General features: G+C 41.2%; 1 protein-coding gene and 1 non-coding gene across 8 annotated transcripts in view; both read right to left on the bottom strand.

Annotated features, from left to right (window-relative positions):
• Nucleotides 1-21,088, bottom strand: part of htt (huntingtin) — a 31,262-nt gene extending 10,174 nt beyond the window's left edge. For 3 of the 7 annotated variants that reach the window (XM_013276665.3, XM_005458580.4, XM_019360018.2), the window contains exons 1-55: nucleotides 20,683-21,087; nucleotides 19,858-19,941; nucleotides 19,352-19,472; nucleotides 19,177-19,236; nucleotides 18,930-19,009; nucleotides 18,606-18,744; nucleotides 18,364-18,505; nucleotides 18,050-18,228; nucleotides 17,736-17,940; nucleotides 17,338-17,385; nucleotides 16,996-17,073; nucleotides 16,473-16,876; nucleotides 12,775-12,901; nucleotides 12,565-12,680; nucleotides 12,367-12,478; nucleotides 12,030-12,167; nucleotides 11,538-11,696; nucleotides 11,350-11,447; nucleotides 11,072-11,211; nucleotides 10,861-10,924; nucleotides 10,647-10,747; nucleotides 10,397-10,543; nucleotides 9,997-10,117; nucleotides 9,757-9,902; nucleotides 9,477-9,658; nucleotides 9,148-9,365; nucleotides 8,881-9,007; nucleotides 8,672-8,796; nucleotides 8,471-8,581; nucleotides 8,249-8,326; nucleotides 7,401-7,624; nucleotides 7,035-7,113; nucleotides 6,769-6,930; nucleotides 6,628-6,683; nucleotides 6,359-6,507; nucleotides 6,119-6,255; nucleotides 5,902-6,018; nucleotides 5,638-5,760; nucleotides 5,246-5,505; nucleotides 4,963-5,105; nucleotides 4,632-4,854; nucleotides 4,356-4,497; nucleotides 3,950-4,129; nucleotides 3,611-3,787; nucleotides 3,351-3,427; nucleotides 2,830-2,965; nucleotides 2,619-2,741; nucleotides 2,177-2,384; nucleotides 1,869-2,014; nucleotides 1,466-1,643; nucleotides 1,286-1,384; nucleotides 950-1,134; nucleotides 711-837; nucleotides 464-567; nucleotides 46-200 (exon numbers count right to left, since the gene is read on the bottom strand). In XM_013276665.3, coding sequence (XP_013132119.1) covers nucleotides 46-200; nucleotides 464-567; nucleotides 711-837; nucleotides 950-1,134; nucleotides 1,286-1,384; nucleotides 1,466-1,643; nucleotides 1,869-2,014; nucleotides 2,177-2,384; nucleotides 2,619-2,741; nucleotides 2,830-2,965; nucleotides 3,351-3,427; nucleotides 3,611-3,787; nucleotides 3,950-4,129; nucleotides 4,356-4,497; nucleotides 4,632-4,854; nucleotides 4,963-5,105; nucleotides 5,246-5,505; nucleotides 5,638-5,760; nucleotides 5,902-6,018; nucleotides 6,119-6,255; nucleotides 6,359-6,507; nucleotides 6,628-6,683; nucleotides 6,769-6,930; nucleotides 7,035-7,113; nucleotides 7,401-7,624; nucleotides 8,249-8,326; nucleotides 8,471-8,581; nucleotides 8,672-8,796; nucleotides 8,881-9,007; nucleotides 9,148-9,365; nucleotides 9,477-9,658; nucleotides 9,757-9,902; nucleotides 9,997-10,117; nucleotides 10,397-10,543; nucleotides 10,647-10,747; nucleotides 10,861-10,924; nucleotides 11,072-11,211; nucleotides 11,350-11,447; nucleotides 11,538-11,696; nucleotides 12,030-12,167; nucleotides 12,367-12,478; nucleotides 12,565-12,680; nucleotides 12,775-12,901; nucleotides 16,473-16,876; nucleotides 16,996-17,073; nucleotides 17,338-17,385; nucleotides 17,736-17,940; nucleotides 18,050-18,228; nucleotides 18,364-18,505; nucleotides 18,606-18,744; nucleotides 18,930-19,009; nucleotides 19,177-19,236; nucleotides 19,352-19,472; nucleotides 19,858-19,941; nucleotides 20,683-20,780 — 7,658 coding nt within the window. In that variant the 5' untranslated portion in view covers nucleotides 20,781-21,087. Of the gene's footprint in view, nucleotides 1-45; nucleotides 201-463; nucleotides 568-710; nucleotides 838-949; nucleotides 1,135-1,285; nucleotides 1,385-1,465; nucleotides 1,644-1,868; nucleotides 2,015-2,176; nucleotides 2,385-2,618; nucleotides 2,742-2,829; nucleotides 2,966-3,350; nucleotides 3,428-3,610; nucleotides 3,788-3,949; nucleotides 4,130-4,355; nucleotides 4,498-4,631; nucleotides 4,855-4,962; nucleotides 5,106-5,245; nucleotides 5,506-5,637; nucleotides 5,761-5,901; nucleotides 6,019-6,118; nucleotides 6,256-6,358; nucleotides 6,508-6,627; nucleotides 6,684-6,768; nucleotides 6,931-7,034; nucleotides 7,114-7,400; nucleotides 7,625-8,248; nucleotides 8,327-8,470; nucleotides 8,582-8,671; nucleotides 8,797-8,880; nucleotides 9,008-9,147; nucleotides 9,366-9,476; nucleotides 9,659-9,756; nucleotides 9,903-9,996; nucleotides 10,118-10,396; nucleotides 10,544-10,646; nucleotides 10,748-10,860; nucleotides 10,925-11,071; nucleotides 11,212-11,349; nucleotides 11,448-11,537; nucleotides 11,697-12,029; nucleotides 12,168-12,366; nucleotides 12,479-12,564; nucleotides 12,681-12,774; nucleotides 12,902-16,472; nucleotides 16,877-16,995; nucleotides 17,074-17,337; nucleotides 17,386-17,735; nucleotides 17,941-18,049; nucleotides 18,229-18,363; nucleotides 18,506-18,605; nucleotides 18,745-18,929; nucleotides 19,010-19,176; nucleotides 19,237-19,351; nucleotides 19,473-19,857; nucleotides 19,942-20,682 lie in introns of all 7 variants that reach the window. The other 4 variants (XM_013276666.3, XM_013276667.3, XM_025908014.1 and 1 more) reach the window with 3 other exon arrangements.
• LOC112847243 (small Cajal body-specific RNA 14) lies at nucleotides 8,061-8,190 on the bottom strand. Its single transcript, XR_003220677.1, has one exon.
• Nucleotides 21,089-23,904: the final 2,816 nt, after the last annotated feature.

The following is a 23,904-nucleotide window of genomic DNA, read 5'->3' as shown; positions in this document are numbered from 1 at the left end:
TTTTTAGGCAGCTGCACAGTACACAAATATTATCTCCGCAACTACCGTGTTTCCAGGGCTTTTAGGCTCTTGTTGCGAGGCTGCTGTTCCAGACAGCTAACTGCTGGGTTGCCAGGAGTGGGAAGGGTCATGGCACTCAGCACCAGGCTGGTGATGGCTTGCACTGCTAACACATTCAACTGGGTACGCTCCAAGTCCTCCTAGAGAAAAACGGATGAGAAAGACATGCAATAAGAGGGCAATGGGAACAGATGTATTGTCTTTTTGCAAGGCATCATAATATTTAGAGCATGTGCTAAATGATACATGTTCATAGTTGTCTAAATGTTTATGGGTGTAAAAAATATATAGACTATTATATACTCCAATATAAAAAAAAAAGTTCAGTTCAAATGAGCATGCTGCAAAGTTTGTACTTCCATAAATCCCAGTAACATTTCTAGAGTTAAAGTTGTGTGCATACCTCCTGTTGCGGGTCCTCCTCCTGGTCTTTAGTGATGGGTTGGGTGACCAGCACCCCTAGTAGAGTAGCCCAGGTCTCCTCAAATTGAGTCCTACTGCTCCAGCCTGAACAACCAAAAACCCACACAGATGCACAATGCATAGGGGTTTTTTTTAAATACAAAATGTATACCTTAAAAAATAATGTAATTTAAAAAATAAAAGCATCATCAATGTGATAAGAATGGACTAAGTGTATGTTTCTTTACCCAATGTATTGATACGGTAAAGAAACTCTCTGAAGACATCCTTTTCCTGAAGGAAGTCCACGGGGATCTCAGGCAGCGTTGTGCCGAACTCTCCTCCTGGCTGAGGGGACCAGCCCAGTTTCCAAACCTAAACACAAAAACAGAGCATTTAAACAGATTTTTAAAAAAGAAGAAGAAATAGATTTTATTTATCTGTTAAATTCAGTTACCTACTAGCACAACTTCTTTCAAAAACTCACCAGTGGAGGTACTCGGGTGTAGCTGTTGACCAGAGGAAGCCGAGACAGACTGATAACAATGTTGCGCAATGTTGGTGTGAGAAAAGTAGGTAAAATGGAGTTTCTACGATGACCAAGGGAAAGGATGCTCGGCAGGCCCTCCACCAGCTCAGCCATGATCTCACATGCTTGCCACTCACACATGTCTGTAACACAAAGATTTAAATGTTACCCTAAGGCTTTCATCTGAGAAGAATTACTACAACAACAACAACAACAACAAAAAAAGATGACTGCAATAATAAAACTACATGAAACAACCCTGAACTTTAACTCAGTGTCTAATTAGATTCTTACGGTCAGCATGTGCTGCATCCACTTGGTCTCCATCATCTTTTTCTCCTTTTGCCATTTTCTTCTCTTGATGCAGCAGCTGGTCACCAGGACTCACAGCCACTGCGAGGGAAAGGAGAAAGAATTTTAATTAGCAAAGATATTACAAAAAAGTGCAAAAATGCATCTTTCTGCCTTGATTACCTGCAACAATAATAAGGCGAAGGCAGTAAATGAGGGAGCAGGTATGGGTGGTGTACTCTGGGGTGGAGAGCTTGTTCCAGACGCAGGGCTGCTGCAACGCCAGACACAGGCAAGAAAGTGCCCACTGCAAGTCCACGCTCAGGGGTAGCCGGTCCTGGAGCAGACGCCACACTACAACCTGTTGAACCATGATGTCACATTCACATGGGTTTAAGACAGTTGTAAAGAAATCAAAGGTTGTGCAAAGCAGTCATATCATACTAATCTGATATGGTCTTCAAGCTTTAATTTTCTGAAAACAAATCAAAATATACATTTAAAAAGATGTATTTTAATCTAAAGCATCAACAAACATCATCCAACAAACTCAGTGGGCTACAAAACAATTTGCTTAGTCGTTTACCTCAGTGGCAGTGCAGGTGAAGGTGGTGATGAGGTGCTCCTTGTCTGAGGGAATATGTAGTGAAGAAGGGAGCTGGCTCACACTTAGCAGGTATTGAGATAGTGCTCTACAGAGTGACAAAACTCTGGGGTAGAACCCTGGTTCATCTGAAACAAACGGTAAAGAATTTAGGAAAATAAGGAAAACTTTATTTTGAATTACATTTAATTAAAAGACTCCAGTGGACAAAAAGCCCCAACAGAACAGATACTTGTGTTTTTGTTCTATTTTTTTTCTGATCCATTTCTTTCCCTACTTCCCAGTCTTACCATACACATCACCCAGCTGGTCCCAGTAGGGCTGGGGTTGGGATGGTGGCAGAAAGGACTGGTGAGGTGCAGGAAGTGACCCGGTGACCCCTGCTAGTTGTTCAAGGGTCACCTGCAGTGCTGTCTCCAACAAAAGTGACCCCTGACCGCGTGCCAACCGCTGCATTCCCATACTCAAGCATGGACAGAGAAGGCTTAGATTGAACTCCTGGGGAAAAGAAAATGACAGAAGTCTAGATTCATATGTGAAATCCTAAAAAAAGTACAAAAAAAAAAAGAAAAAAAAAAAAAAGCCCTAATATACAGGAATTAACATATTTAAGATTTTTTATCATCATTGTGGGCTAATGTTTGAGTACTGGAGTGCCAAACTGCCTGGATGCTTCTATTATGCAGATGATAAAATTTAAGTGCATAATAAAACAGTGTGTACATTCTTTACCTTGCAGCTCATGACACTGAAGAGATCAGCAGGAGGTAGTTTGGTAAGAAGTTCTGTCATCTCCAACAGGGAAACATCTCCACGAAGACAGCACTGAGACTTCACCAGGGCCACATACCACTCCTAAAATCAAAAAAACAAACAGATAAACAGATGGTCTGCACAGTCTGACAAACCTGGATTATTAGATTCATCAAGTCTAGTTCCTCACCTTGTCTGCAATGACCAACTCAGGAGCAGAGGGAGGATCCCCGTCCAAGGGATGTGATGTCACTGGAGGAGTGGGGCTGCTTGTGTCAACAACAGTGGCTCTGAACCTGTCCAGCAGGGAGTAGAACCTCTGATGTCTGGGACGGAAATAAACAAACAAACAAAAATGTACAATTTAAAAAATAAATACATAAATAAATCTCAAGTCAACTGAAAATTGTTTTTAATTAACATATGGATATGAGAACCTGCAGATTCAGTACAGCCCTCTCAATAACCTACTGAGCAAATTAACTTAATATGAGATATCACATTTTAGTTTGTGTGCATTATTTGCGAAGTCCAAACAACATACAATTCCTCAGTAACCTTTCAGTCTGGTCTGAACAGGTGACTAATCCAAGGGCAAAACTAATTTCAACAGGCACAAAAAATAAATAAATAAATAAATTAAATCACACTTAAAACAAAAAATACAAACTGTGGGGTAGTTCTTAAAATGGCTGCAGTACACAAGGTTACCTCTGAGCTAAACCACTGTTCTGGAGGTATTCTTGGATCCTATCCAGTTCCTCCACAGGAAGCTGTGCTATGCTGTTCTGAAGGGTGAAAGAATGAACACAATCAGGGTTTTTAAACAAAAAGTTTGACTTTAACAGTTCTTCCCATCTGATCACTTCAAAATTAGAGAACAGGTCCCAAATTGGAATGGGAAAAACATAAGAAACATGTTCAGCTTTTAGATGCACTTCCAATGAAATTCACACTTTACTAAAACGTACCTGTAAGGTCTCAGCCAGCAACATCTCTACCCTGCGACACGCCAGTGTGTCCACCATGCGAGCCAAAACTCGAAAGGGTGTATTAAGAAGCTTGTCAACATATAGCATCAGTAGAGATCCAGACTGACTAAGGTGGATGCCTTCCAAACACTGTAAGGTCTTTTTCAACATGGTAGGCTACAAAGACGAAGAGAACAAGATAGTAAGGGAGGGAAGTGGGGCAGGAAAAGAATAAGATGCAAGGACAGGGAAGAAAGTTAAATTGAGAATTAAAAAACAACATAAAAATTTCAACCAGGTAGTCAAGAGATTAGAAAGAGGAATAGGATGTTATCTTACAGTAGTGAGGTTGTCACAGCGGGACTGGATGGCTTGGATGAAGAGGCCACTGGCAGCAGAGTTGCGGTGGACAGCACTGATGAAGTCCTGCACTGGCGGCTCATGGGAAAGGCTGATGAGGTCACGAACATGATTTACAATCAGCCAGGTTAGATGCTCCGAGTCATGGAGATTCTGACACTACAAAGGTAAGAAAAAAACAATACTTTTATTATGTAAAGCACTTACAAATCTAATTTACTTTTGCTCGTTAGTGTTTTGAGATTTAAATATTGTTCTTCATAGATAGTAAAGGGCAAATATATCCAAATGTAATTGTCAACATGTTTTCTAGCTGAGAATAGTGTATCGTGATCTATGTATAATTTATCCCAACAGTATGGTCCCATATTCTTAGTGATCTTACCACATAGTCACAGAAGAGGATTACAGCTCCCCTGCGTACAATCTCTCTGTTAACCATTGCTAACTGGGACTCAGGCTTGTCCTCTTCACCTTCCCCTGAGGAATGAGGGCTCAGCAGCTTTGTGGATGAGAGACTGTGTCGTCTGATAGAAAGAAAACAAGGCACACTTTTAAAAAGGAGACAGTGCAGTGTTTTTCCTCATTGACTCATTTATAATAATTAAAAAGTGCACACAAATACACCTGACCCCAGTTAATCCCCTCACACTGTTCTTACCTGGGTGTCTGATGAACCTCAGCCCACCAAGAGTAGTTGGTGTAGTTAATGATGAGAAGAACTTGGCACCAGAGGAGCACCAGGGATGGGTGGGTGGTGATGAGGCACTGTACCATGCTGTTCAGACCTTCTAAGGGGTAGAAGAGGTTGGCCTCTGTGGCTGTCTGTCCACTCTCACCCTTCAGGAGACGGCTGGCTGCAGCTGTGATCCTGCGAAACATTCCTAGGAGGGAACAAAAACGAAAAATAGGTAGAAGAATTTAATCTGAATTATATTTGATACATTATTTTAAAATATCATACAGGGAGTTTGTGCATTTCACATGCTTACCACTTTTGAAGACGTGTATGAGACACATGAGCAGCGTGCCCAGCTGCTGGCAGTAGAAGGTGTGCTGCTGCTCAGTGATTTCCACTTTAACCTGCCTGGTGGAAATGTCATCCAACAACACACCTACAAGCTGGAGAAGGAATCTAGATGGGAGGTGGAAAAGAGAGAAGTGAAAGAAGGTACAAAGGCAAGAAGAGTTAGACCCTTGGAGGCAATCTGGTAGCTGAGAAAACAGAGCAGAGTAGAAACCTTTCTCAGTCTGTTAGAGACAGTAAATAATAACCTGGCAAACGTTTCCTCAGGTGGGGCCTTTTGCGTTTCACCATTAGTTTCCTGTTTGCAGATTGTGTCAGCAGCAGGCGGGTCGTTTGGGGAGGGGCTATGCTGATGCAGGCGGCGGATAGCGTGGCAAGAGAGTAGATTTGGAGAGAGTGCCAGCTCATGGACACGGGAAAGCACAATGTCTTCAGTGGACTGCGAGACCAGTACCCTAAGCACTGCCAGGATACCAGATACCCACAGCTGGACTGTAGCTACAGATGCCTGCAAGAACCAATGTCAGATTTCACATCAAATCTTACCTTTTCCTGTTTTTTGTTTTGTTTTTTAAAAATCAGTCACTTAAAAACTAGAGAAATTGTGAGAAAGTGCACGCTATCTGATGAGATGTCTCACCATGGTAGCTGGGATGGTGAACATACTCTTGAGCAGCATGTCAACAGGTCTAAGAGAGGAAGGTGCCACCGTCTCAAACAGAGTGTTTAATACTCCTAATGCCTCTGGAGAGTCCAGATGCATCTGTGCAGACCAAACATACAAATATCATTACTGAAACAAACAGAAATTCCCTGATCACATATCTGTATAAATTACTGTAAAAATTAATTGGCTTTAACATCAAGGTTAATCCAACATATAAACTTGCAAACATTTTCCTACCTGCTGCTTGGCAATCATGGGAAGTATGACGTCTGCAATCTGTCTGGATAATCTCTTCCACTTGTCTTCATTCTCTTTGTGACACTGCTGCAGTACAAGAATGAACATCTCCAACACCTGCAGCAGACACATGAAAGCATGAGCAAGGCAGAGAAAAAGTGGGTTGAATATCTGATGATGTAGCATGCTGTGTCTCTGCATCCACTTGTAAACATACCTGATGGTACTGCACAAGTCTTAGCAGCATGGAGACCACAACTTCTTTCTGTGTATCCAGCTCCTTGCCTGCATCAGCTTTGTTTGAGCCCCTCAAGACAAACAGATCATGAACTATAGGCTGCAAGGCTGGGATGGCTGTAGAGGAAGCAGAAAAGTGTAAATGTAACCATCAACAAGAAAACGTTTGGAAGTTAAAAGAGGAATTAAAAATTATATAAGTCATATGCATTCCTCTTACCATGTGTGACAGCTTTTCTGCCACTTGCCATAATGCCATCACACAGCTGGATGATCTTGGGAATGCTGATAATCTGCTTGGAGTGGTAGCGTTCATAAGACAGCAGCACCAGGAAGAAAAAGATGTTGGGAATGATGGCCTCTGAATCTCTGTAAGTGATGCAAACAGTCATTTTATTTCCCAGGAAACATATGTGACAAGCTTTAATAGTTCATATATATATACACACACACAGAGAAATCTGAAATTTCTACTGACTCAAAACATACCTGAACTGCCCCACTTCAATGTACTCAAACTGTTTCAGGACAAAGCCAATAAACACCTAAAACATAAATTTCTGAATGAGCCATACTATAAAATTTGAAGTTGGAGATGACCAAAAAAAAATGTGCATGTGTTTGTTTTACCTGGTCTGAGTCTAGCAGGCAGTAGTTGACTCTGAGCTGCACAAGCTGAGCGAGCAGGTCCAGTACTTGTCTTTGCAGCGCCACAGATGTGCTGGTGGTATACTGCTTCAAAGCTTTGATCACCAACGGCTCAAACAGTCGAATGTGGTTATGAATGGCATTCTGAAAAAACACAAGATGCAACTCTCAAAACAGCAGCAGACCACATAAGCGACTCTTAGCGCATAATATCGGTATGGAAAAGCAGCAAGACAATGAAAGTGTACCTTGTCTCCTCTGTGGCGCGCTGCATTTGTGATGTTGGATCTCAGTTGATTGGATGCTTTTTGCATTACATCAAACCATCTAAAATTAAAGAAAAAAACAGAAGAAGAAATAAAAGAATAATCCTTTATCATTATTATGTGTTCCCACATAAGCACACATCAGAAGAGGCACTTAACTCATACATTTTATATTACGTACACACACACACACACCTATAAAACAACTGAATGCACACTATCCCGCATGTGGAGGGGTGGAGAATAAATACGTGCAGAAAGTCACAGAAAAAAAAGAGGAGCGTTTGCTATTTCCTAAATAAGGACATCAATGCATACATATGGAAGACGTGTGTTACTAGAACTCACCCAGAGGTATCCTGCTCCTGTTCAGCCTGCACCATGTTACGGAGGCTTGCATCAGCAAGAGCCTGGGTAAAGTGAGTGTATGGAGCCATGAAGCAGTAGTGGTAGAGTCCTGGCCGCAAGCTGGAAGAGCCAAGACGTAGAGCTTTGCCCTGGGACCGGCTGGGTCCACTCAACACACCCTCATACTGGGAGGCCAGGTTGGTCCCAAATAGTGTCTTCAACAGCTGGAGAATAAGCCAACTTATTACCACAAGAACTCTTTTGCAAATATGTATAAACATAAATATATACAAAAACACTATAATTTTCAACTTTACATTAAATTTGAGAATCCAGTTAATATATTTAAATGAAGTATTCCCTTTTTATTTTTATTTTATTTTATTATTTTTTTTAAACACAGCAATAATTAAGCTCCAGTGAAACCTCTTTTCTTTAGTAGCTCCTCCATCCGTAAGATTAATAGTTATATAACCAAAATCACTTCACCATTTAATTCTGCTTTTATTCATAATTCACCCGCTGTGCATAACCCCTTAAACACTGACTTGCTGTGCTACCTTAAGAGTCCCTTTAGTATCTCTGTGGACTTATCAAAGAAACTGAAAACTAGATTACCACTGGACAGAATACTAATGTGTGTTGTTCTATAAATACATGAATGTATGGAACCATCGCACAGGGGAACCAATGCCTTTACAGGCCCTGTCGGCAGGAACCAGCCTCACTCTGTGTGGAGTCACACCGGCTGCAGCACACTGCTCAGTGCTAGAACCACAAAGACTGCCACACACATTCAAAAAGATATACATCTACAATTCACAGGGATTAACACATAACATACTAACCTGTTGCACACAAACTGTGGCCATGGTTGGTTCTCTGGAGAAGCAGGACTTGAGGTAGCCCAAAATTTCCTCCACACACTAAAAGAAAAGAAAAAAAGGTTACATTCTATTGATAACAGCAAAGATTATCAATAAATTGGCAGTTGTTAAGAAAATAACAAGACCGCTTGTTAAGGGATCACACCAAACTTAACACTGAAAGACAATACAATTCATCTTTACCTTCCCGATGTCATGAAGTGTGGCTAACTCCAGCAGCTGAGAAAGAACATCTAATGTAGCACGCAGGAAACTTCCAAACTTTTCTTGACTACTGTGAAGGTCCAACGTAACCTAGAAAAACATTAGACCAACCATAAACCACCATACAGGCAACAAAAGCCATTAAAAGCATTTTAAGTTTAAACAAAGAAGTGTTCTGACCTTATAGTTGGCATGCGTAGCTTTGAGCACATCATAGAGCTTGAGGTAGGGAGGCAGGTGGTAGAAGTTGCCAAGGGTGGTCGATTTGTTTACAGTTGTTGATCCTGTACTGTCTGTTGGCCTGCCTGCTTAGAAAAACCCCACTTAATATTCTGAGACTCACAGAGATGATCTGTACCCTTTTTTTTAAGCAATGGTGAGGTGTTTACCTGTGTTGGCCTCACTACCCTTCTTTGGGCTCATAGGGGTGGCACTGGGCTCGGCACCCTCCTTCTCCTTGCCTTTCCTACGAATGGGACTGAGGGAGGGGGTGTTGCTCAGGGAGGGGAGAGTGGCCTATAAAGTGTGTAGAACAGAACATAATACATCAGACATCCTGTGGGTCAAACTTGTGGTACAATGCACCTGAATGCATGGTACCAAATATTTTCTTTCATGAGTCTGTTAAACCAAGTAAATCTCCTTATCAAACTTACCTTCATTGCTGGTCCTGGTGGTGTATCATCCAACACATGGGCACAGATGTTGAGGACCTTCAGCAGATGGGAAAAGAGTTGCTCCACCATGACCACCAGGGAGCGTTCTGATAGCGCGGCCCAGGGTTCCTCCAATTTACTTGGGCCTCCACTACTGGTCCCACTGCTGCCTTCTTCCTCCCCAACCCAGGGATTACGCATACATTTAGGAGCCACAGCTGACAACATCATTAGGGTAGTGAAGAAACAACAAATGTCAGAGTAAAACATGTTCATGTCATATTAAATTATATGAAAAATACCTGAAACTCTTAAAGTAAATTACCCACCAGCTATGAGGTTTCCAGAAAGTAACAGTGCATCCTGATGCGCAGAGAGATCCAGTGGAAACCAGGCAGAAGACAATAAGGAGAGCACTGTGTTGGCAATTCCTACAGTCAGAGTCCTCCGCTCTGCATCTGGTGCAGATGAGGTGGTTGAAGAGGCTGGAGCACTGCTAGGCTGTGATAAACTGCAGAAAGGAGTGAACAGACAGAAGGTAAGGGGATTCTAGAGAAAGAGTTGAAATGATTATGTAAAAAAATGTATTAATCAGTGCAGCATACAAACCTGAGGGTTCTGCCCCTACTGCGGTTAAGACTAGAACGGGATGAAAAGTTGCTATTGGAGCTAACATAGCCGCAGTGCCAGCCTGTGCTCCAATTGCCCACTGGAAAATTTGAAGCTAGGAGGCACAAGGCCTCACAGCAGCCAAACTGCAGAGAAGACAGCATGATAAATATTTAGATGTTATGAAACAAATGCGATAAACTTGCTTGAGAGCTGGCAAACAATGAGCTGAAAACCTACAGTTAGAGCTCTGGAGGTAGACGAGGTCAAAGCATGCGAGACAGCAGCAACTACTCTGGACAAGTTGTTCTCCAATGTGACATCAGAGACAGTGTTGGACATGCTGTAGCCTCGGTATGTCCTGGCAGACAAAATTTTAAGTAATTATTCCAAGGTTCCCTCAGGAGTTGTGTATTTAACTGCAAAATCTTATAAAAGCTTGTGGCTCAAAGCATTTCCGATCACAAGAAAAATATGTCTGGGGTTGAAAATAGCTCTTATATTCAGTACAATAAGACACATTGTACTAAAAAAAGGATAACCAGGTCAACAAGGTTGAGAACTTCTTCATAGTAATATAGGCTAAGGTGACCTTTGATGAGGCACGAGATATACTGGAAGTGTGTGTGCGCGTGTGTACCTTGTGATTGTGCTAACTGTGAACTGGGATGGGGGTTGTGTCTCATGCATAAGCAGCTGCAGATAGACTGAACTCTGGTCTCGGGCAATTGCTACCACTGGATCCACCTGGCCCTGGTCACAGTCATAGAACAACCTGGAAACTAGTCTGTAAAGAGACAGGAAGAGAGATATGACGAAAGTCAAAGGGCTCATTTACAGTCCATTACATAAAGGACATAGCATGTGCTATATGTGAAGAGGCATTTTACCTGCTGACCGCAGAGGCAGCCACGTGCCGTACTCTTGGATCGTCATCTCCCAACAGATATACGACCACATCATTCAGGACTCTGTCTTGCAGCCGCAGCCGCTAGAGAAATGTAAACAAACAACACCAGTCAACAGCTGAATGCAGAAGCCCAGAAAGGATATTTCAAAGCAAAGATCGTTAAAAAAAAAAAATTAAGCAGAAAATAATCTTACCCCAGTGTAGTGATGATCTCCTTTATGTAAAGTCTCAGTTTTCCTCTCCAAAAAATTAACTAATCTAAAACACGGGAAAAAGTAAAAAACTTTAAAAAGCAATTATAGGTAATACAAAGTAAATGTGAGCTTAAGTTTAAAGTTGAGTTATTATTATTTTTAGAAAACAGAGACTGTATATAACAGGCATCAGGATACAAAAGTATTCTACCGGAAGTCTAATTCTGCCAGAGTTTCCAAGAGCTCAGTGCGAACAAGCCAATAGGAAGAGTCCTTCAGCGCAAAGAGGTCAATCACCAGCTGCAGGCCAAGCTCACTCAGGGTACTGCTGCAAATAGTCGTGATGCAGTGCTGAAACACAAAACACACACACAAAAAAAACAATGGGTCAGACTCACAAACAAAAGCACAGACACAAACAAAGAACCTGAGGGACTAAGCAAGACAGAGAGTAGTGATTACCAACACACTCACACAAAACCATCTTACCCTCACTGCAGAGCAAGCCATCTTGCAGGTGACAGAGGATTCATCTTTCAAAGTCTTCTGAAGCAAAGGCACCAAGTCCACCAGGGACAGTGGGTTACCTAGAGTACAGACAGACAGGTATGATAGACATCTTTAAATACTCTCAATTCTTTGCAAAATGCAAGTAAGACAAAGACCAACACACAAACCTGTTGCACTCTGCACACTGGCCAGCCAAGTGTGTATGTTGAAACGTGTTTTGGTGAGCGCAGCCTGTATGATGGCTGCACATAGGATAGCTGTAGCTCCTCTAATCTGGGGGTCTCCATGGTCAATGAGGCCCAGGACATCACTAATATATTGCTGCTCTGAAAAGGTAAAAAAAAAAAAAAAAGAAAAAGAAAAAAGAATAATGCCCCAAAGTGTTAAAAGGCACACAAATGCAGTTGTACAAATAAGTTACTATTCTGTAAATGAAAAATGGTTTCACTGTAACAAATGTAGTCCAGAGCGCCTTCAAACAAGACATTTTTTTCCAAATAAGTATGAAACGCACATGTCAAAATGCAAGTAACAATAGCTGGATTCTATTTAGCTTCTTAGTTTCAGTACTGGGAGCCTACACACTGGTTTACTGTTGCACGTTACTTAGACATCTACTAGATAGGAGCAGTTGTTTTTTTTTTTTGTTCAGTTCTTACCTACTACTGGAACGCCGTCCAGCGGCTCCAAGTAGAGGGAGTTAAAGAAGGCTTCGGGATGCAGCGCTGCCGCTGCTCCAACACAGCTGAGTGCCAAGGCTTTCACACTCACTCGCACCTCTTTGTCAGGAATCAAGCCTGAAGAAACACAAAGCAAATAATAGCACACAGAGATGTCAAAAAGTCACAGGAACAAGCACAACTCCGATATCTGAGAGGCCTGAGAGTAGAAGTTGTACTTTGCTGTTAGATATATTTTGACAATCAGATCAAGGAGTCAAATTTTCGGTCTCAAAAAGAAAAAAAAAATTTGGTATTGAGCAGAACACCCACTCACCATTTTTTTGTCCTGTTAGTAGGAAGGAAGCAGCAAGAAGCCGGACACAGTGCACTAGAGGCTCCGCACCCTGGTCTGTATAGTGCCCAATTGGACCTTTTATACGTGATGGCTGACAGAAAAGCACACAAGTGACATAATGTTAACCTTTCACTTCAACCATATATGACAAGCACGGAGAGTTTTAAGTCACTTTACCTTATTATCGGGCTCGGGTTCAGCAGGTTCATCCTTTGGTATGAAACGGTCCACACTGCTGTCTGAACCCTGCCGGTTGTGACCGCGGCCGTCGAAGAGATGAGGCTTGCTAAGAGCTATACACAGAAACAATAACCACCATTAAAGCTTTCTATGAATAGGCAGAGCCCATCTGCGTTTATGTGTGCATAGCTGTGTACACAAACGCACCAAGTGCTGACTGCAGGAATGGTTCTTGGGGTTCTTCTTGGGAGGAAGGTGCTGTTCCTTCATCTTCTTCATCCTGTAGTGTTCCAATTTGCATTCCAGAGTACTGACTCTCACTGCCATCCAGTACCTTATGCACACACAAACACACACACACACACAAATAAATTAAAAAGAAACCATCTTCAGAAGGGAAAACTCAAATTCATAAATGTATTAGAACTGGCAGTTTGCCAAAGTTTGAAATGTAACTGCATGCACATGATACCTAATAGTTTCGACTCACCGAGTTAGTTACTGGACAGAGGAAAAACATAACAAATGACTAAAACTACGAATTAAATTTAAAAAAAAAAAAAAATTCCCCTATTAAACAGGTCTACTGAATCATGCTTGGGTCAACACAATTCACAGCAAATCAACTGCATACAGGAAAAAGCACAAGCTTAAAAAGTCAACAATCCAGAGGAAGACCAAGCTTTTGCTCCAACCTGACCCTGAAATGCTAACAATATTTTTTATTAAGCAGAACTGCAGCTCTTCTAAAGTGCATGGTATTCTCTTGGTTTTGGTTTGCATGGCTTCTGACAGTAAACCAGCTTGGTAAGAACAACTCTCCCTCGCAAGATAAACCAATTTAATGGTACAATAAAAAAAGAAGAGAGAGAAAAATGTGAATATTGTCTTATTCTCCAAGTTTGGCTGGAACAAAAGCCCGTCACAGCCTCTTCAAATGGTAGAGAGAACCAAATCTGAAGAATATCAAAAATAAAGAACAGTTGGCCTTCATGCCTCTCCTTTTCAACTTCACTCCAGGCCAGTCACACGGGATGTCAAAGCTGCTTGCTTTTATCAAAACGCATCTGATTTTCAGGAGGGAATACCTCAAAATGAGGGGGGAAAGAAAGGTGCATAATCTACTGTCGGTGACAACAGGAGGGGAGAAGAGGCAACAAGCTAGGAAAAGTCTAGGGTTGAGACGAAAAAGCCAACCAAAGGAGAAAGAATGAAGAAAGCCAAATGTATTGAAACAAGCAAGCCCATCCCAGTCTGTTCACTGTGTCCAATTGGCTGACCTTGTCACTAGTGCTAGAGGAGGAGGTGGTGGCATAGAAGGAGGAAGAGGAGGTGAAAGAAAATGAAGAAGACGAAGAGGAGGCAGTGTAGACAGATGAGTCGCTGTCTGCGGCATCGGGACCCTCAGTGGAAGCTGGCGAGGGTGGGGAAGGCTCAATCACCCGTGGCAATGAAGTGTGACTGGTACGAAGTGACTGGTACGAAGGATATAGGAAAGGGGGGGCAAGACCACAGAGGTAGAATTATTATGTAACAAAAGTTCTGTAGTTGGGGCCAGAAAGGCAGATTAACCTGACACTCCAGGTACAGCAGCAAAAATCTGCAAATTAAACCTTTTTTTAAAAAAAACTTTTTCTTAAGTAACATTTGAAAGAGTTTGAGTTTTATTACATGAGTGGATGACAGAGTTAAAAATCTAAGATAGAAGTTTGTTTTGTTTTGCTTTTATATGTACTAGATTTTACAGAAAGTGTTGCATTATGCATATGCAGCTTTTATTGTTTCAAGTCCTGAATGCATCATCTAGGAATGATGCTCATGATTTTTTACCTTAGGAACATGTTTTGCTGCTGACAAAAAAAAAACTGGTTTCAGAAGAGTAAAAAAGAGTGAAAAAGCATCCCCCAAAAATCCTAACAGGAGAAACAGACCATGAACTTAATCCACAACCAAGTCCAACAGTCAAAATTACTGTGTCACGATTAGGAGCATAATAAAAAGACAGTACGAAAAGTGACGACATAGAAAACAAGTCCAACTGCTTCTAAAAGCATAACAGGGGACGATAAGACTTATCCACCTCTCAGTCTGACGTCATTAGCCGTTTCCAGGTCCAAACTCCTCTTCAGTTCCCAAACTCAAACAAACACTGGGGCATCACTGAGAGTTAGAAACCGTCTAAATTCCTGCATCTTTAATAAAATGATCAGTGTGGCTGCTTTACCAGTTTAACATTCAGGCGTTCATGAAAAAACAGGATCTCTGAAGTTTAACAGAGTTAGAAGTAGGCTGGGAGTTAGCTTGTTGGTTCCCATCTGAAGATAATGTACAATGTTCTGACTGAGGGATCTCTGAAAAACTAAAAACGCACAGCTCTGCTATCATGTCAGACATGAATGAAGACAGAAAACTGAACAGCGGCGACGTTTGTAGGGTTACTGAAGTTGGATTAGCTGGTATATAATAATGTGCTACGTTGCGGCTAGCTAGAGAGCTATGGTTAGGGTAACATAGAAACACATTAGCATAGTGAAGCTGAAGGATAGACACTGACTTTTTTCCCCCTCAGTAAATGTTAACGTGAGGTTCAGGGATGGGCAGAGAAGACAAATGCAATCGCATGGCAGGAAAAAGATGCTAAACGCGAGCCAAACTTCAGTCAGAAGTGATGATCCATCCCCATCACGTGGTAAGTCATTAATATACTGCTGCATGGTTTGGATTACTTGCTGTGACAAATTCCTGATCCTCAGCTTCACGTACCTATTCAAATCTTTATTAGCCTCAGGGTGATTCTTTCCTGACACATTCAAATATTTGGTGTCCAGCAAATCGTGAGCCAATAGGCTGTAGTTACATCACAAGGTTTTAAAAACTGAGCTTTAAAACGTGCTGCAGATGAAGACTAGCAATAAAAATCCAGAGAAGCCGACAGTGATCACTGACTATTTTTAGGGGCTTCTTCAGATTAAATAGAAGAAGATACAAAGCATTAAAACAACCGCAAAAGACAACAGCCTTAATAAACGCAGGGTAGTTTGTAAGCAGGGTTCATACATAATCACCTAACAACCAGATTGTGACTTATTAATGTTAGCATTATGGGTGAACACTTAAGGATTTCATGTTTCTTTTTTACTGCAGAAAAGATTTAAGGATAAAAACTTATCTTCTTCTTGAATCATCTCAGGAAAATATTTCTAGCTGCTACTCTGATAAGCTGCTTTTTATCTTTTAAAAAGTCTTCAGAAAGAAATGCTAGTGTAAAGGAAGTTGTTTTGTAATCACCTCCTGTTAATATGCTACTCAATATCACTACTGGAAGAAATATTTATTCTGAGGGACAAAGAAATATATTTGACCTCAAAATGTTTTACAATCAATTTAATTCATTTTAAATGTAATGTTATTTTTAGCACCAGTTCATAACAATCTCATGGATTGTTATAGAATATTACAGGGAGCATCCCCACCTCTGAAGAACTCAGTGGTAGTGGTGGTGAAGAAAGGAACACCATCTACCACAAGTCTTGAAGAAATCAAGGAGGATAATAAAGTTGTGTGATCACCAATATTACCAATATTCCACTAATGTTGAAGAAAATAAGATAGTGTTTTCAGTGGGATAGAGGTTTCGTCACTCATCCAAGTGACTCAGTAAACTACATCTAGATGAACAGAATCAACCTTCTGGGAAGTGAAGCATCATTTTCAAACCAAGCACAATGCCATCAGAGACATAAAGGTTCAAAGTTAATTAATGGATTACATGGTAATTAAATCCATCATTGTCTAGGGAAGCACACTGTTCATTGTAATCAACAGAAACCCACACAATTACTGGATGTACAAGCTGTAGTCTCAAATAAAATTAGACATGTGCAGTCCTACCCAGACAAACTTACCAGTTCTGCTACATCCGAAGGGGTGACAGCTGAGTCCGGTCCCTCTGTGGTGGTTTGGGAGGAGTCGCTGGGTGGAAGTGAGCGATCATTAGTGCCTAGCAGTGTCCCACTTTCTCCTAGAGGCCCTCCCTCTGGAGTCGCATTCTCTGGGGTGGTGTAGTCAGCAGTCTCTGGGGTAACATTTGCCCCACCACTGGAGCTCCGACTCAGCATTTCCTCATCATTGTCATTGGGCGACTCTGGAGTGCCTGATGTAGATGTCCCGGCTCCGCCACCGCCCTGTTCTGAAGAGGCACTGAGGTCCACAGAATCACCAGGCTGCAGAGCATGCTGGGAAGACCGAGGCTGTTCAGTGATGATGTCCACCTGGGCTGCAGATGAGCTGTCTGTACCAACAACTGATGCTAAAGTAAGAAACACACAGAAGCTTTATTTTTGCTCCACATATTTACACTGTGAAATTAGGAACACAGTCAAAGTTGACATAAACTTTACAATTTGCTTGCTGGTGTTTGTATCTCACCTGTGAAAGCAGCAGTAGTGACCTCAGTCCTCTCAGGGTCATCCTCCAAGCCATCCTCCTCTCCAGAGAGCATTTTACCTGGAAATAACAGGTTTATTGTCAATATGAATCTGTAAGATTAACAGCAGCTTAAAAGAAGGAAAGGCACTCAAACCTAAGTGGGGTGATTTACTTTAAACTGAGCACAAGAATAAAATTTATATATACAATGAAAATAACATGTAATTTTAGGCAAGTCCACGGCCTTTAGTGCCTCGCAGTTGGAGGTAAACTTGTTCAAGCCCTGATTGGCACATCTGAGAGAGGAAAGAGGTGAACAGAGGAGATAAACAGACTAGTCACCTCTCTGTTTCCTGAGAAGGAGTGGACTGCAGGAAGACCCTCCCCCCGCTGCAAAAGGCATGAAAACAGGAAGCAGAAATAGAAGTTGAGGAGTAGGAAAGTAGTACAGGCTCAGAGAAGCTTATAAGAAACAGAAACTATTATTTAAGGATGTCAGAAAATGAGTTAAAATGCAAAGAAAAAGGCCACAAACAAAAGCAGAGGCTAGAGTGGAACCCCAACACAGTTTGTCCATGTGGTTCCCTGGCAAGGTCAGCATAAGTGACTGAATTATAAACTAGCTGAAACAGATAAAAATCATGTCTCTAGAGCTTGTTAACAGTGTAAATGTTTCTGGGCGCATATCTAAAGGGATAACAAGCACTGTTTAGACAGTAATAGTCGATTCACGTGATTACCAATGAATTCAAGGATGCTGCCAGAACGTGAGCGGTTCTCAGTGTCCTGACGAAAAACGGTGGCATGTGGGATGCTACCAGCAGTAATGAGCATGTGCAGAAGCTCTGGTGGGGGAGTCCTGAAGACCTGCTGCAGCAGCTCCAGAGCAGCTGTGACCACATTGTGATCCCAGTGCTGTGTATAGTGTAGGGTTAGCTCATACACCTTTAAAAGACATGCATACAGAATTATTACACATCCAATTACACAAGTGTATACAAACTCTTTTTTCTTCTTTTTTCATATATACACACACACACAAATTCCATCTCACCTGCAGCAGCTGTTCGGGTGTTGGCTGTACATCAGCTTCCTTTCTCATGACACCAAAGCTTCCTTTAAGACTAGTGGAGTTGACATGCTGCTGCAGCAGAGGCATCAGGTAACGAAGGGTTAGCAGCACCCCCAGTATTAGATGGCTGGGATGTTCATCATCCACCGGAACCAGCAGACCTGGAAAAAGGCGAAAAGGGCAAAAATTCCAAATTAGCTCACAAATGTTAACACAAATGATCTTAGTAAAATGTAAAAGGGTAGAAAAGACATGTCCACAGTCTGTGCTTGAAAGTGAGCCTGTGTGCGACCTACCCAGAAGAACATTAAGGAGCCAGGTGTAGAAGTAGCTAGTGCGTCTGGAGTGCTGGCAAATACTAACGGCTGAACTGGCTGCTGTCCGTCTAATGGTCGGGGAGCTGGACTTCAGATTAGCCACAAATGCCTTCAGCAGCACCTAAAACAGAAATAGTTAGATGATGATTACAAAAAAAAGTTTCCACTGGCCTATGATTTTTATTTTTTTTTTTCTACTTTAGCACACAGCAGGTGAATACCTTGATTTCACCATCATTGGCAAAGTGTCCCAGGGCGGACATGATCTTGGGCATTGCTGTAGCAAGTGTCTCCTGCACAGTCTCTTCCTGCCGCTTTGTGATTCTGGTGAGGCACGGCAACAGGTTGACCAGGTAAGGTCTGCGCCATAAGGGAGAGAGAAGAAGTATACATGAAGTAAAAGCAAAAAAAAAAAAAAGAATATGCAAGTAAAAAAAGCACAGATGATACTTTGATGTTGTCCCCACAACCACAGCAGACTCTAAACTAAGACATGTTGTGGATAATAGTTAAAAATAATGTAAAAATATTATAAGTTTGCATACCTGCATTTCTGCGGTCTGATGAGGTGGGCAAGCTCAGCAAACCTCCATAAAGCTGCCCTCAGACTCCGAGAGGCACCATTCTATTGAGCCACACAAGCACTGATATTACCATGTCTAACATCTGACCGTACTTTCTCTAAAGAAACGTCAAACAATTTCTTTTCACATCTAACACTGGCCTATAGTCTGAGAGTAAAGACATAGAAGGTGTATTAAAAAATACTCACTTTACAACCTCATGCCTTACCTTTTTAATTTCTTTGTACAATTCCAGCTGCAGTCTAGGCAAGTTGGAGTCCATCAGTGCCTGAAAATTATCAAAATGAATGATTAACACCACCACCAACAACACCAAACTTATTTTGACAATTTTGGTCATTAATATTCTTATTCATTTGTCCCATCTTGCAGATTTTGCTCACTTTGATTATTTTATTCAGGCACTCATCGGCTACCATCCGAACATCTGATTCACTGTCATCGCTGCAGAGCAGGAACATCTCCATGGCGATGCCAAGCAGTTTCTGAAACTCTGGAGATGTTCTATTCCCAGGACCAGAGAGAGAAAAAGCCAAAAATCTATTAAATTTTCTCAAACTGTTAACCCTCTAGCATAAACTCACAAAACTGAGGAGCAATACGTTTTTTTTCACAAAGGACATTACAGAAAAGAAAAAAAAAACTATATGTAAAGATGAACATGTCCCCACTTCATTCCCAAAATATCACAGAAATCAGTGAAATCAGGTGTAAAGCCACTACTGAAGCAGCTCTGGTTGCAAATGACATCACCCCGCACCTCAGACATTCTTTACAGAAAAGCTATCTTACCATTTATACAGTTAGTGAAGGTGATAGGAAACCCTAAAATAATGTAAAAAGATATGACTCACACCAACACATATTTAGATCAAATAACAAGGAATACCTCAGTGACTGAGCCACAATGTTTTCACATATTGTCAGACAGTGGGTCACCCTGTCCTTCTTTGTGGCAGCTTGCTCCTTTTTTCTGTGGAAGATGAGACAAAATGCAAAAGATGAGTGTGAGTGTGTGTGTGTGCACAAAGAAAGACTGAATTTAGGTATCTTGCTTATAGCCAAGGAATGCAGTGATTAAAATAATGACTATAAATCAGAGCCATCCCCTAAAACTGTATTCCTTACGCACGGATCCCATCAATTCATTTCTTTAAAAGCTATATAAATGAATTCCTATGCCTGTGTTTCAACCAACAACGGACTAGATCTGTCATAAAACTTCTTGGAGATGACGCAAGTGCAGGAAGCCCCCCTATGTTGATCATTCCATTCATAACCATTTGCATAAGCAGTTTAAATATTATTATGAAACTCAACATCCTCTGCTACTGAATACACAAAATTACGTCCTTGAAATTGATCCTCCTGACCCTTTCACGTGTTCTTGGCATCAGCTTTCTGTGTTGGCCATCATTCAGCTGGTCTGATCCTAAAATCAGGCTAGCAAACAATCAGATCGCGTTAGGATAGCGAGCATCGCTAAGCAGCGATCTAAAGCATGGCAACAAGTGTACCTAAATGGGCTGAGAAGTATGAATAACACCTTAGCCTCATTCCCAGTTTACGTTTTAGCGCAGCTGACTTGAAGCCATCTATTAAACGTTGGTTATCTACCCGAGATGGACCAACGCTGCTAGCACGATAAGCTAAGGGTCTAGCCTAACGGCTCCTAGCCTCCTATTCTGTCACCGCTGGACAAATATCAACTTACTGCCTCTGAGCGAGCTCCTCGGCGGTCGGTGGTCCCTGCTGCTGCTGGAATGACTTCAGAGACTCAAAGGCCTTCATCAATTTCTCCATGGTGGCCATTTTAGCAATCTACAATAAGCAAGCTTGCTTGACTAGCTAATATTTACTATGTGAGCTAACTAGCTAGCAGAGTAGGGGCAACTTAACGTTTGCGCACGTAGAGAGCAAGAGGTGCGTAGTGCGGCGAGAGTGCTAACACTGCTCGCGACAGCTACCACCAGCTCTCCGCCTTGTCTTCTCGCAGAGCGCCACTTATTCTTTCACACTACTATTCCTAAATAAATCAAATGCAGGTTGATAATAAGCCATCTTTGATGCAGCATTGCGTTTTCCCACCAATCACACCAGGAAGTAGCTTGTGTGACAGGTTTACTGAGAGGGGAAGGGTGCAACGTTAGCAGCCAATCAGAGTCCGGATTTTTGTTGAGTGGCTTTAGAAAGAACCAATACGACACTGTGATTTTTTTTTCTTTTGTTGTTATTGTTGCAGTCACGAGACCGCTGAAATCTGGAGTGCAGGACAGATTTGTTCAAGTGTAATTTACAAGTATTGACTTTAGTGTGTGCGCTGATAACGGTGGGTGTCAACTGATACGAGACCGTAGGAAGGAAAAACAAATGCACGGAAACCAGCCCCTCCTGACAGTTATTCGATCATTTATTCTTTTGTTAGTGCTATGATCTCTGACAAATTGGAAGAAGCAGGTAATGAATGGAGCAAATGTAGGGTCTAACGGCATAAAATATATAACTTATCTAACTTTAAGTATTTTACTCCTGATTTCGTTTCTTTTTTATTATTATATATTTATTTTTTCAGATCAAGCTAATTGCAATATTAGCATTTATTAGCAAGCATTTATTGGGATAATTGCTAATGAGTCTTTCACAGTGCTGTAGAGGAATTTTGGCCCACTCTTCTTTGCAGAATTGTTTTAATTCACCCACATTGGAGGGTTTTTTTTGTTTTGTTTTTTAGCATGAGCGACCTGTTTAAGGTCATGCCAAAGCATTTCAATTGGATTTGAGTCCAGACTTTGACTAGGCAGTCCAAAACTTTTTATATATGTAGATGTGGACTTGTTGGTGTGTGTAGAATCATAGTCCTGTTGACCCAAGTGTGCTTGGGTTTGAGTTAGTGGCCAGATACTCTCCTTCAGGATTTTCTTGTAGAGAGCAGAGTTCATGATTCCATCAATTACGATAAGTTGCCCAGGTCCTGAAGTAGCAAAGCAGGCCCAGACCATCATACTACCATTACTTCAGAATTTATTCTAATAGGCACCAAATCAAAACTGACTAAAGTTCCAACCAGAAGTTTTTCATTATCCAGTGATAACTCTGTTGTCACACCTTCCCCTCAGGTTAAGAGTCTTGGTGTCATCCTTGACAGCACTCTTTTCCTTCACATATAAATAATATCACTCAGTCTTCTTATTTTCATCTTTATCATATTAACCGCCTTTGTCCTTCAATCACTCCAAACAGTACCGCCATACTTGTCAATGCTTTTGTTCCATCTCGTTTAGATTACTGTAATTGTCTTCTCTATGGTCTGCTTCATAAATCTCTCCATAAATTGCAGTTAGTTCAAAATCGGCTGCTTGTATTATATTCCGAATTAGATCTACTAAACATATAACACCTGTTCTTAAACAGCTCCATTGGCTCCGTGTCAATCTTTAGATCCTGCTTCTTACTTTCAAAGCGCTTCATAACCTTGCTCAACTATATTTTTCTGATCTTCTCCATATGTACTCACCCCCTTGTACACTCCACTCTTCTTCAGCTTCCCTTCTATCTGTTCCACCTGCTCGCTTCCACGGAACTCAGAGCCTTTAGTTGTTCTGCCCCAAGACTTTGGAATGCACTTCCACCAGCTCTCTGGACTACAAACTCTCTCTCCACTTTTCAATTGCATCTTAACACCCATCTATTCAAAATTGCATAACCTTCATCGTGATTCCGTCTTAGTCTATTTTTACCTTGTTTAGCGTTTATACTTGCTTTCATACTTGTTTATTTTTCATTTACCTTATGTTTTTATTTTTATTTTCTTTTTGTACTCATGTAAGGTGACCTAGAGGCTCTTTAAATGCACCTATAAATAAATAAAATGCATTATTATCATCACTATGTTTGATTGCTGATATGATGCTCTTTTTATGAACCTTTGTGTTCTTTTGGTCAGCAGTGGTTTTCCCTTCAGAATTCTCCCATAGTTGCCATTTCTGCTCAGTCTCTTTTTTTTACTGTTGAATCATGAACACTAACCTTAGCTGAGGCAAATTAGTCCTGCTGTTCTTTAGATGTTGTTCTGGGTTTTTTTGGTGACCTTCTGGATAAGCTGTCAATGAGTTCTTGGAGTAATTTTGGTAGTCTCGTCACTACTGGGAATGTTCACCACTCTTCTAAGTTTTCTCCATTTGTGGATAATGGCTCTCACCTTGGTTGACTGGAATCCCAAGGACTTAGAAATGGTTATGTAACCCTTTCCAGACTGACAGATGTCAATGACTTTGCTCCTTAATTGTTCTTGAGTTCTTTAGATTGAGGCACAATGTGTTGCTTTCTGAGATCTTTCTGTCTACTTCAGATTGGTTTCTATTTACATGATTTCTTGATTAACAAGGCTGTGATTTAGCAAGAGTAGCATTGCTTTTCCACATATGGAGCGTGATGGCAAAATGCAAACTGCATCCAGGACAGAAACAACTCAATTTTGTTGCTTACACAACTTTGGCTCTTTGCAAGCATCTCCACAGACAGCATTCTAATGCTAAGATAGCCAAGAACTCAGAGTAATGTTAAAGCTGATTGAATACTGACCACAGCCCCAGATATGCTGCTTAGTGATGGTGATGACTTTCAAAGCAGAGCCAATGAGAATCGATAAGGATTTTTAATCCATAAGTGATATCGATTCCCATCCCCAGCTTCATTATGCCTTTAAACTGAAATCATTTAAAAATTGATTTTGTATTTACCCGGGTTATCTTTGTCTTACATTAAAATCTGATGAATGTTCTGAAACATCTAAGGGTGACAAATATGCAAAAAATAAGAAAAGAGGAAGGGGGGGGAAATACTTTTTTCCCCCAGCACTAGGTCATTACTTTTTATACTCTTCCAATTGATGGCCTTTTATTCACAGTAATAAAACAAAAAACACAGAACAAATAAG

Source organism: Oreochromis niloticus, linkage group LG6 (assembly GCF_001858045.2).
Source record: "Oreochromis niloticus isolate F11D_XX linkage group LG6, O_niloticus_UMD_NMBU, whole genome shotgun sequence".
Lineage (NCBI taxonomy): Eukaryota > Metazoa > Chordata > Actinopteri > Cichliformes > Cichlidae > Oreochromis > Oreochromis niloticus.
The sequence above is the reverse complement of the archived record's forward strand: the minus strand, read 5'-3'. Positions and strand labels throughout refer to the sequence as shown.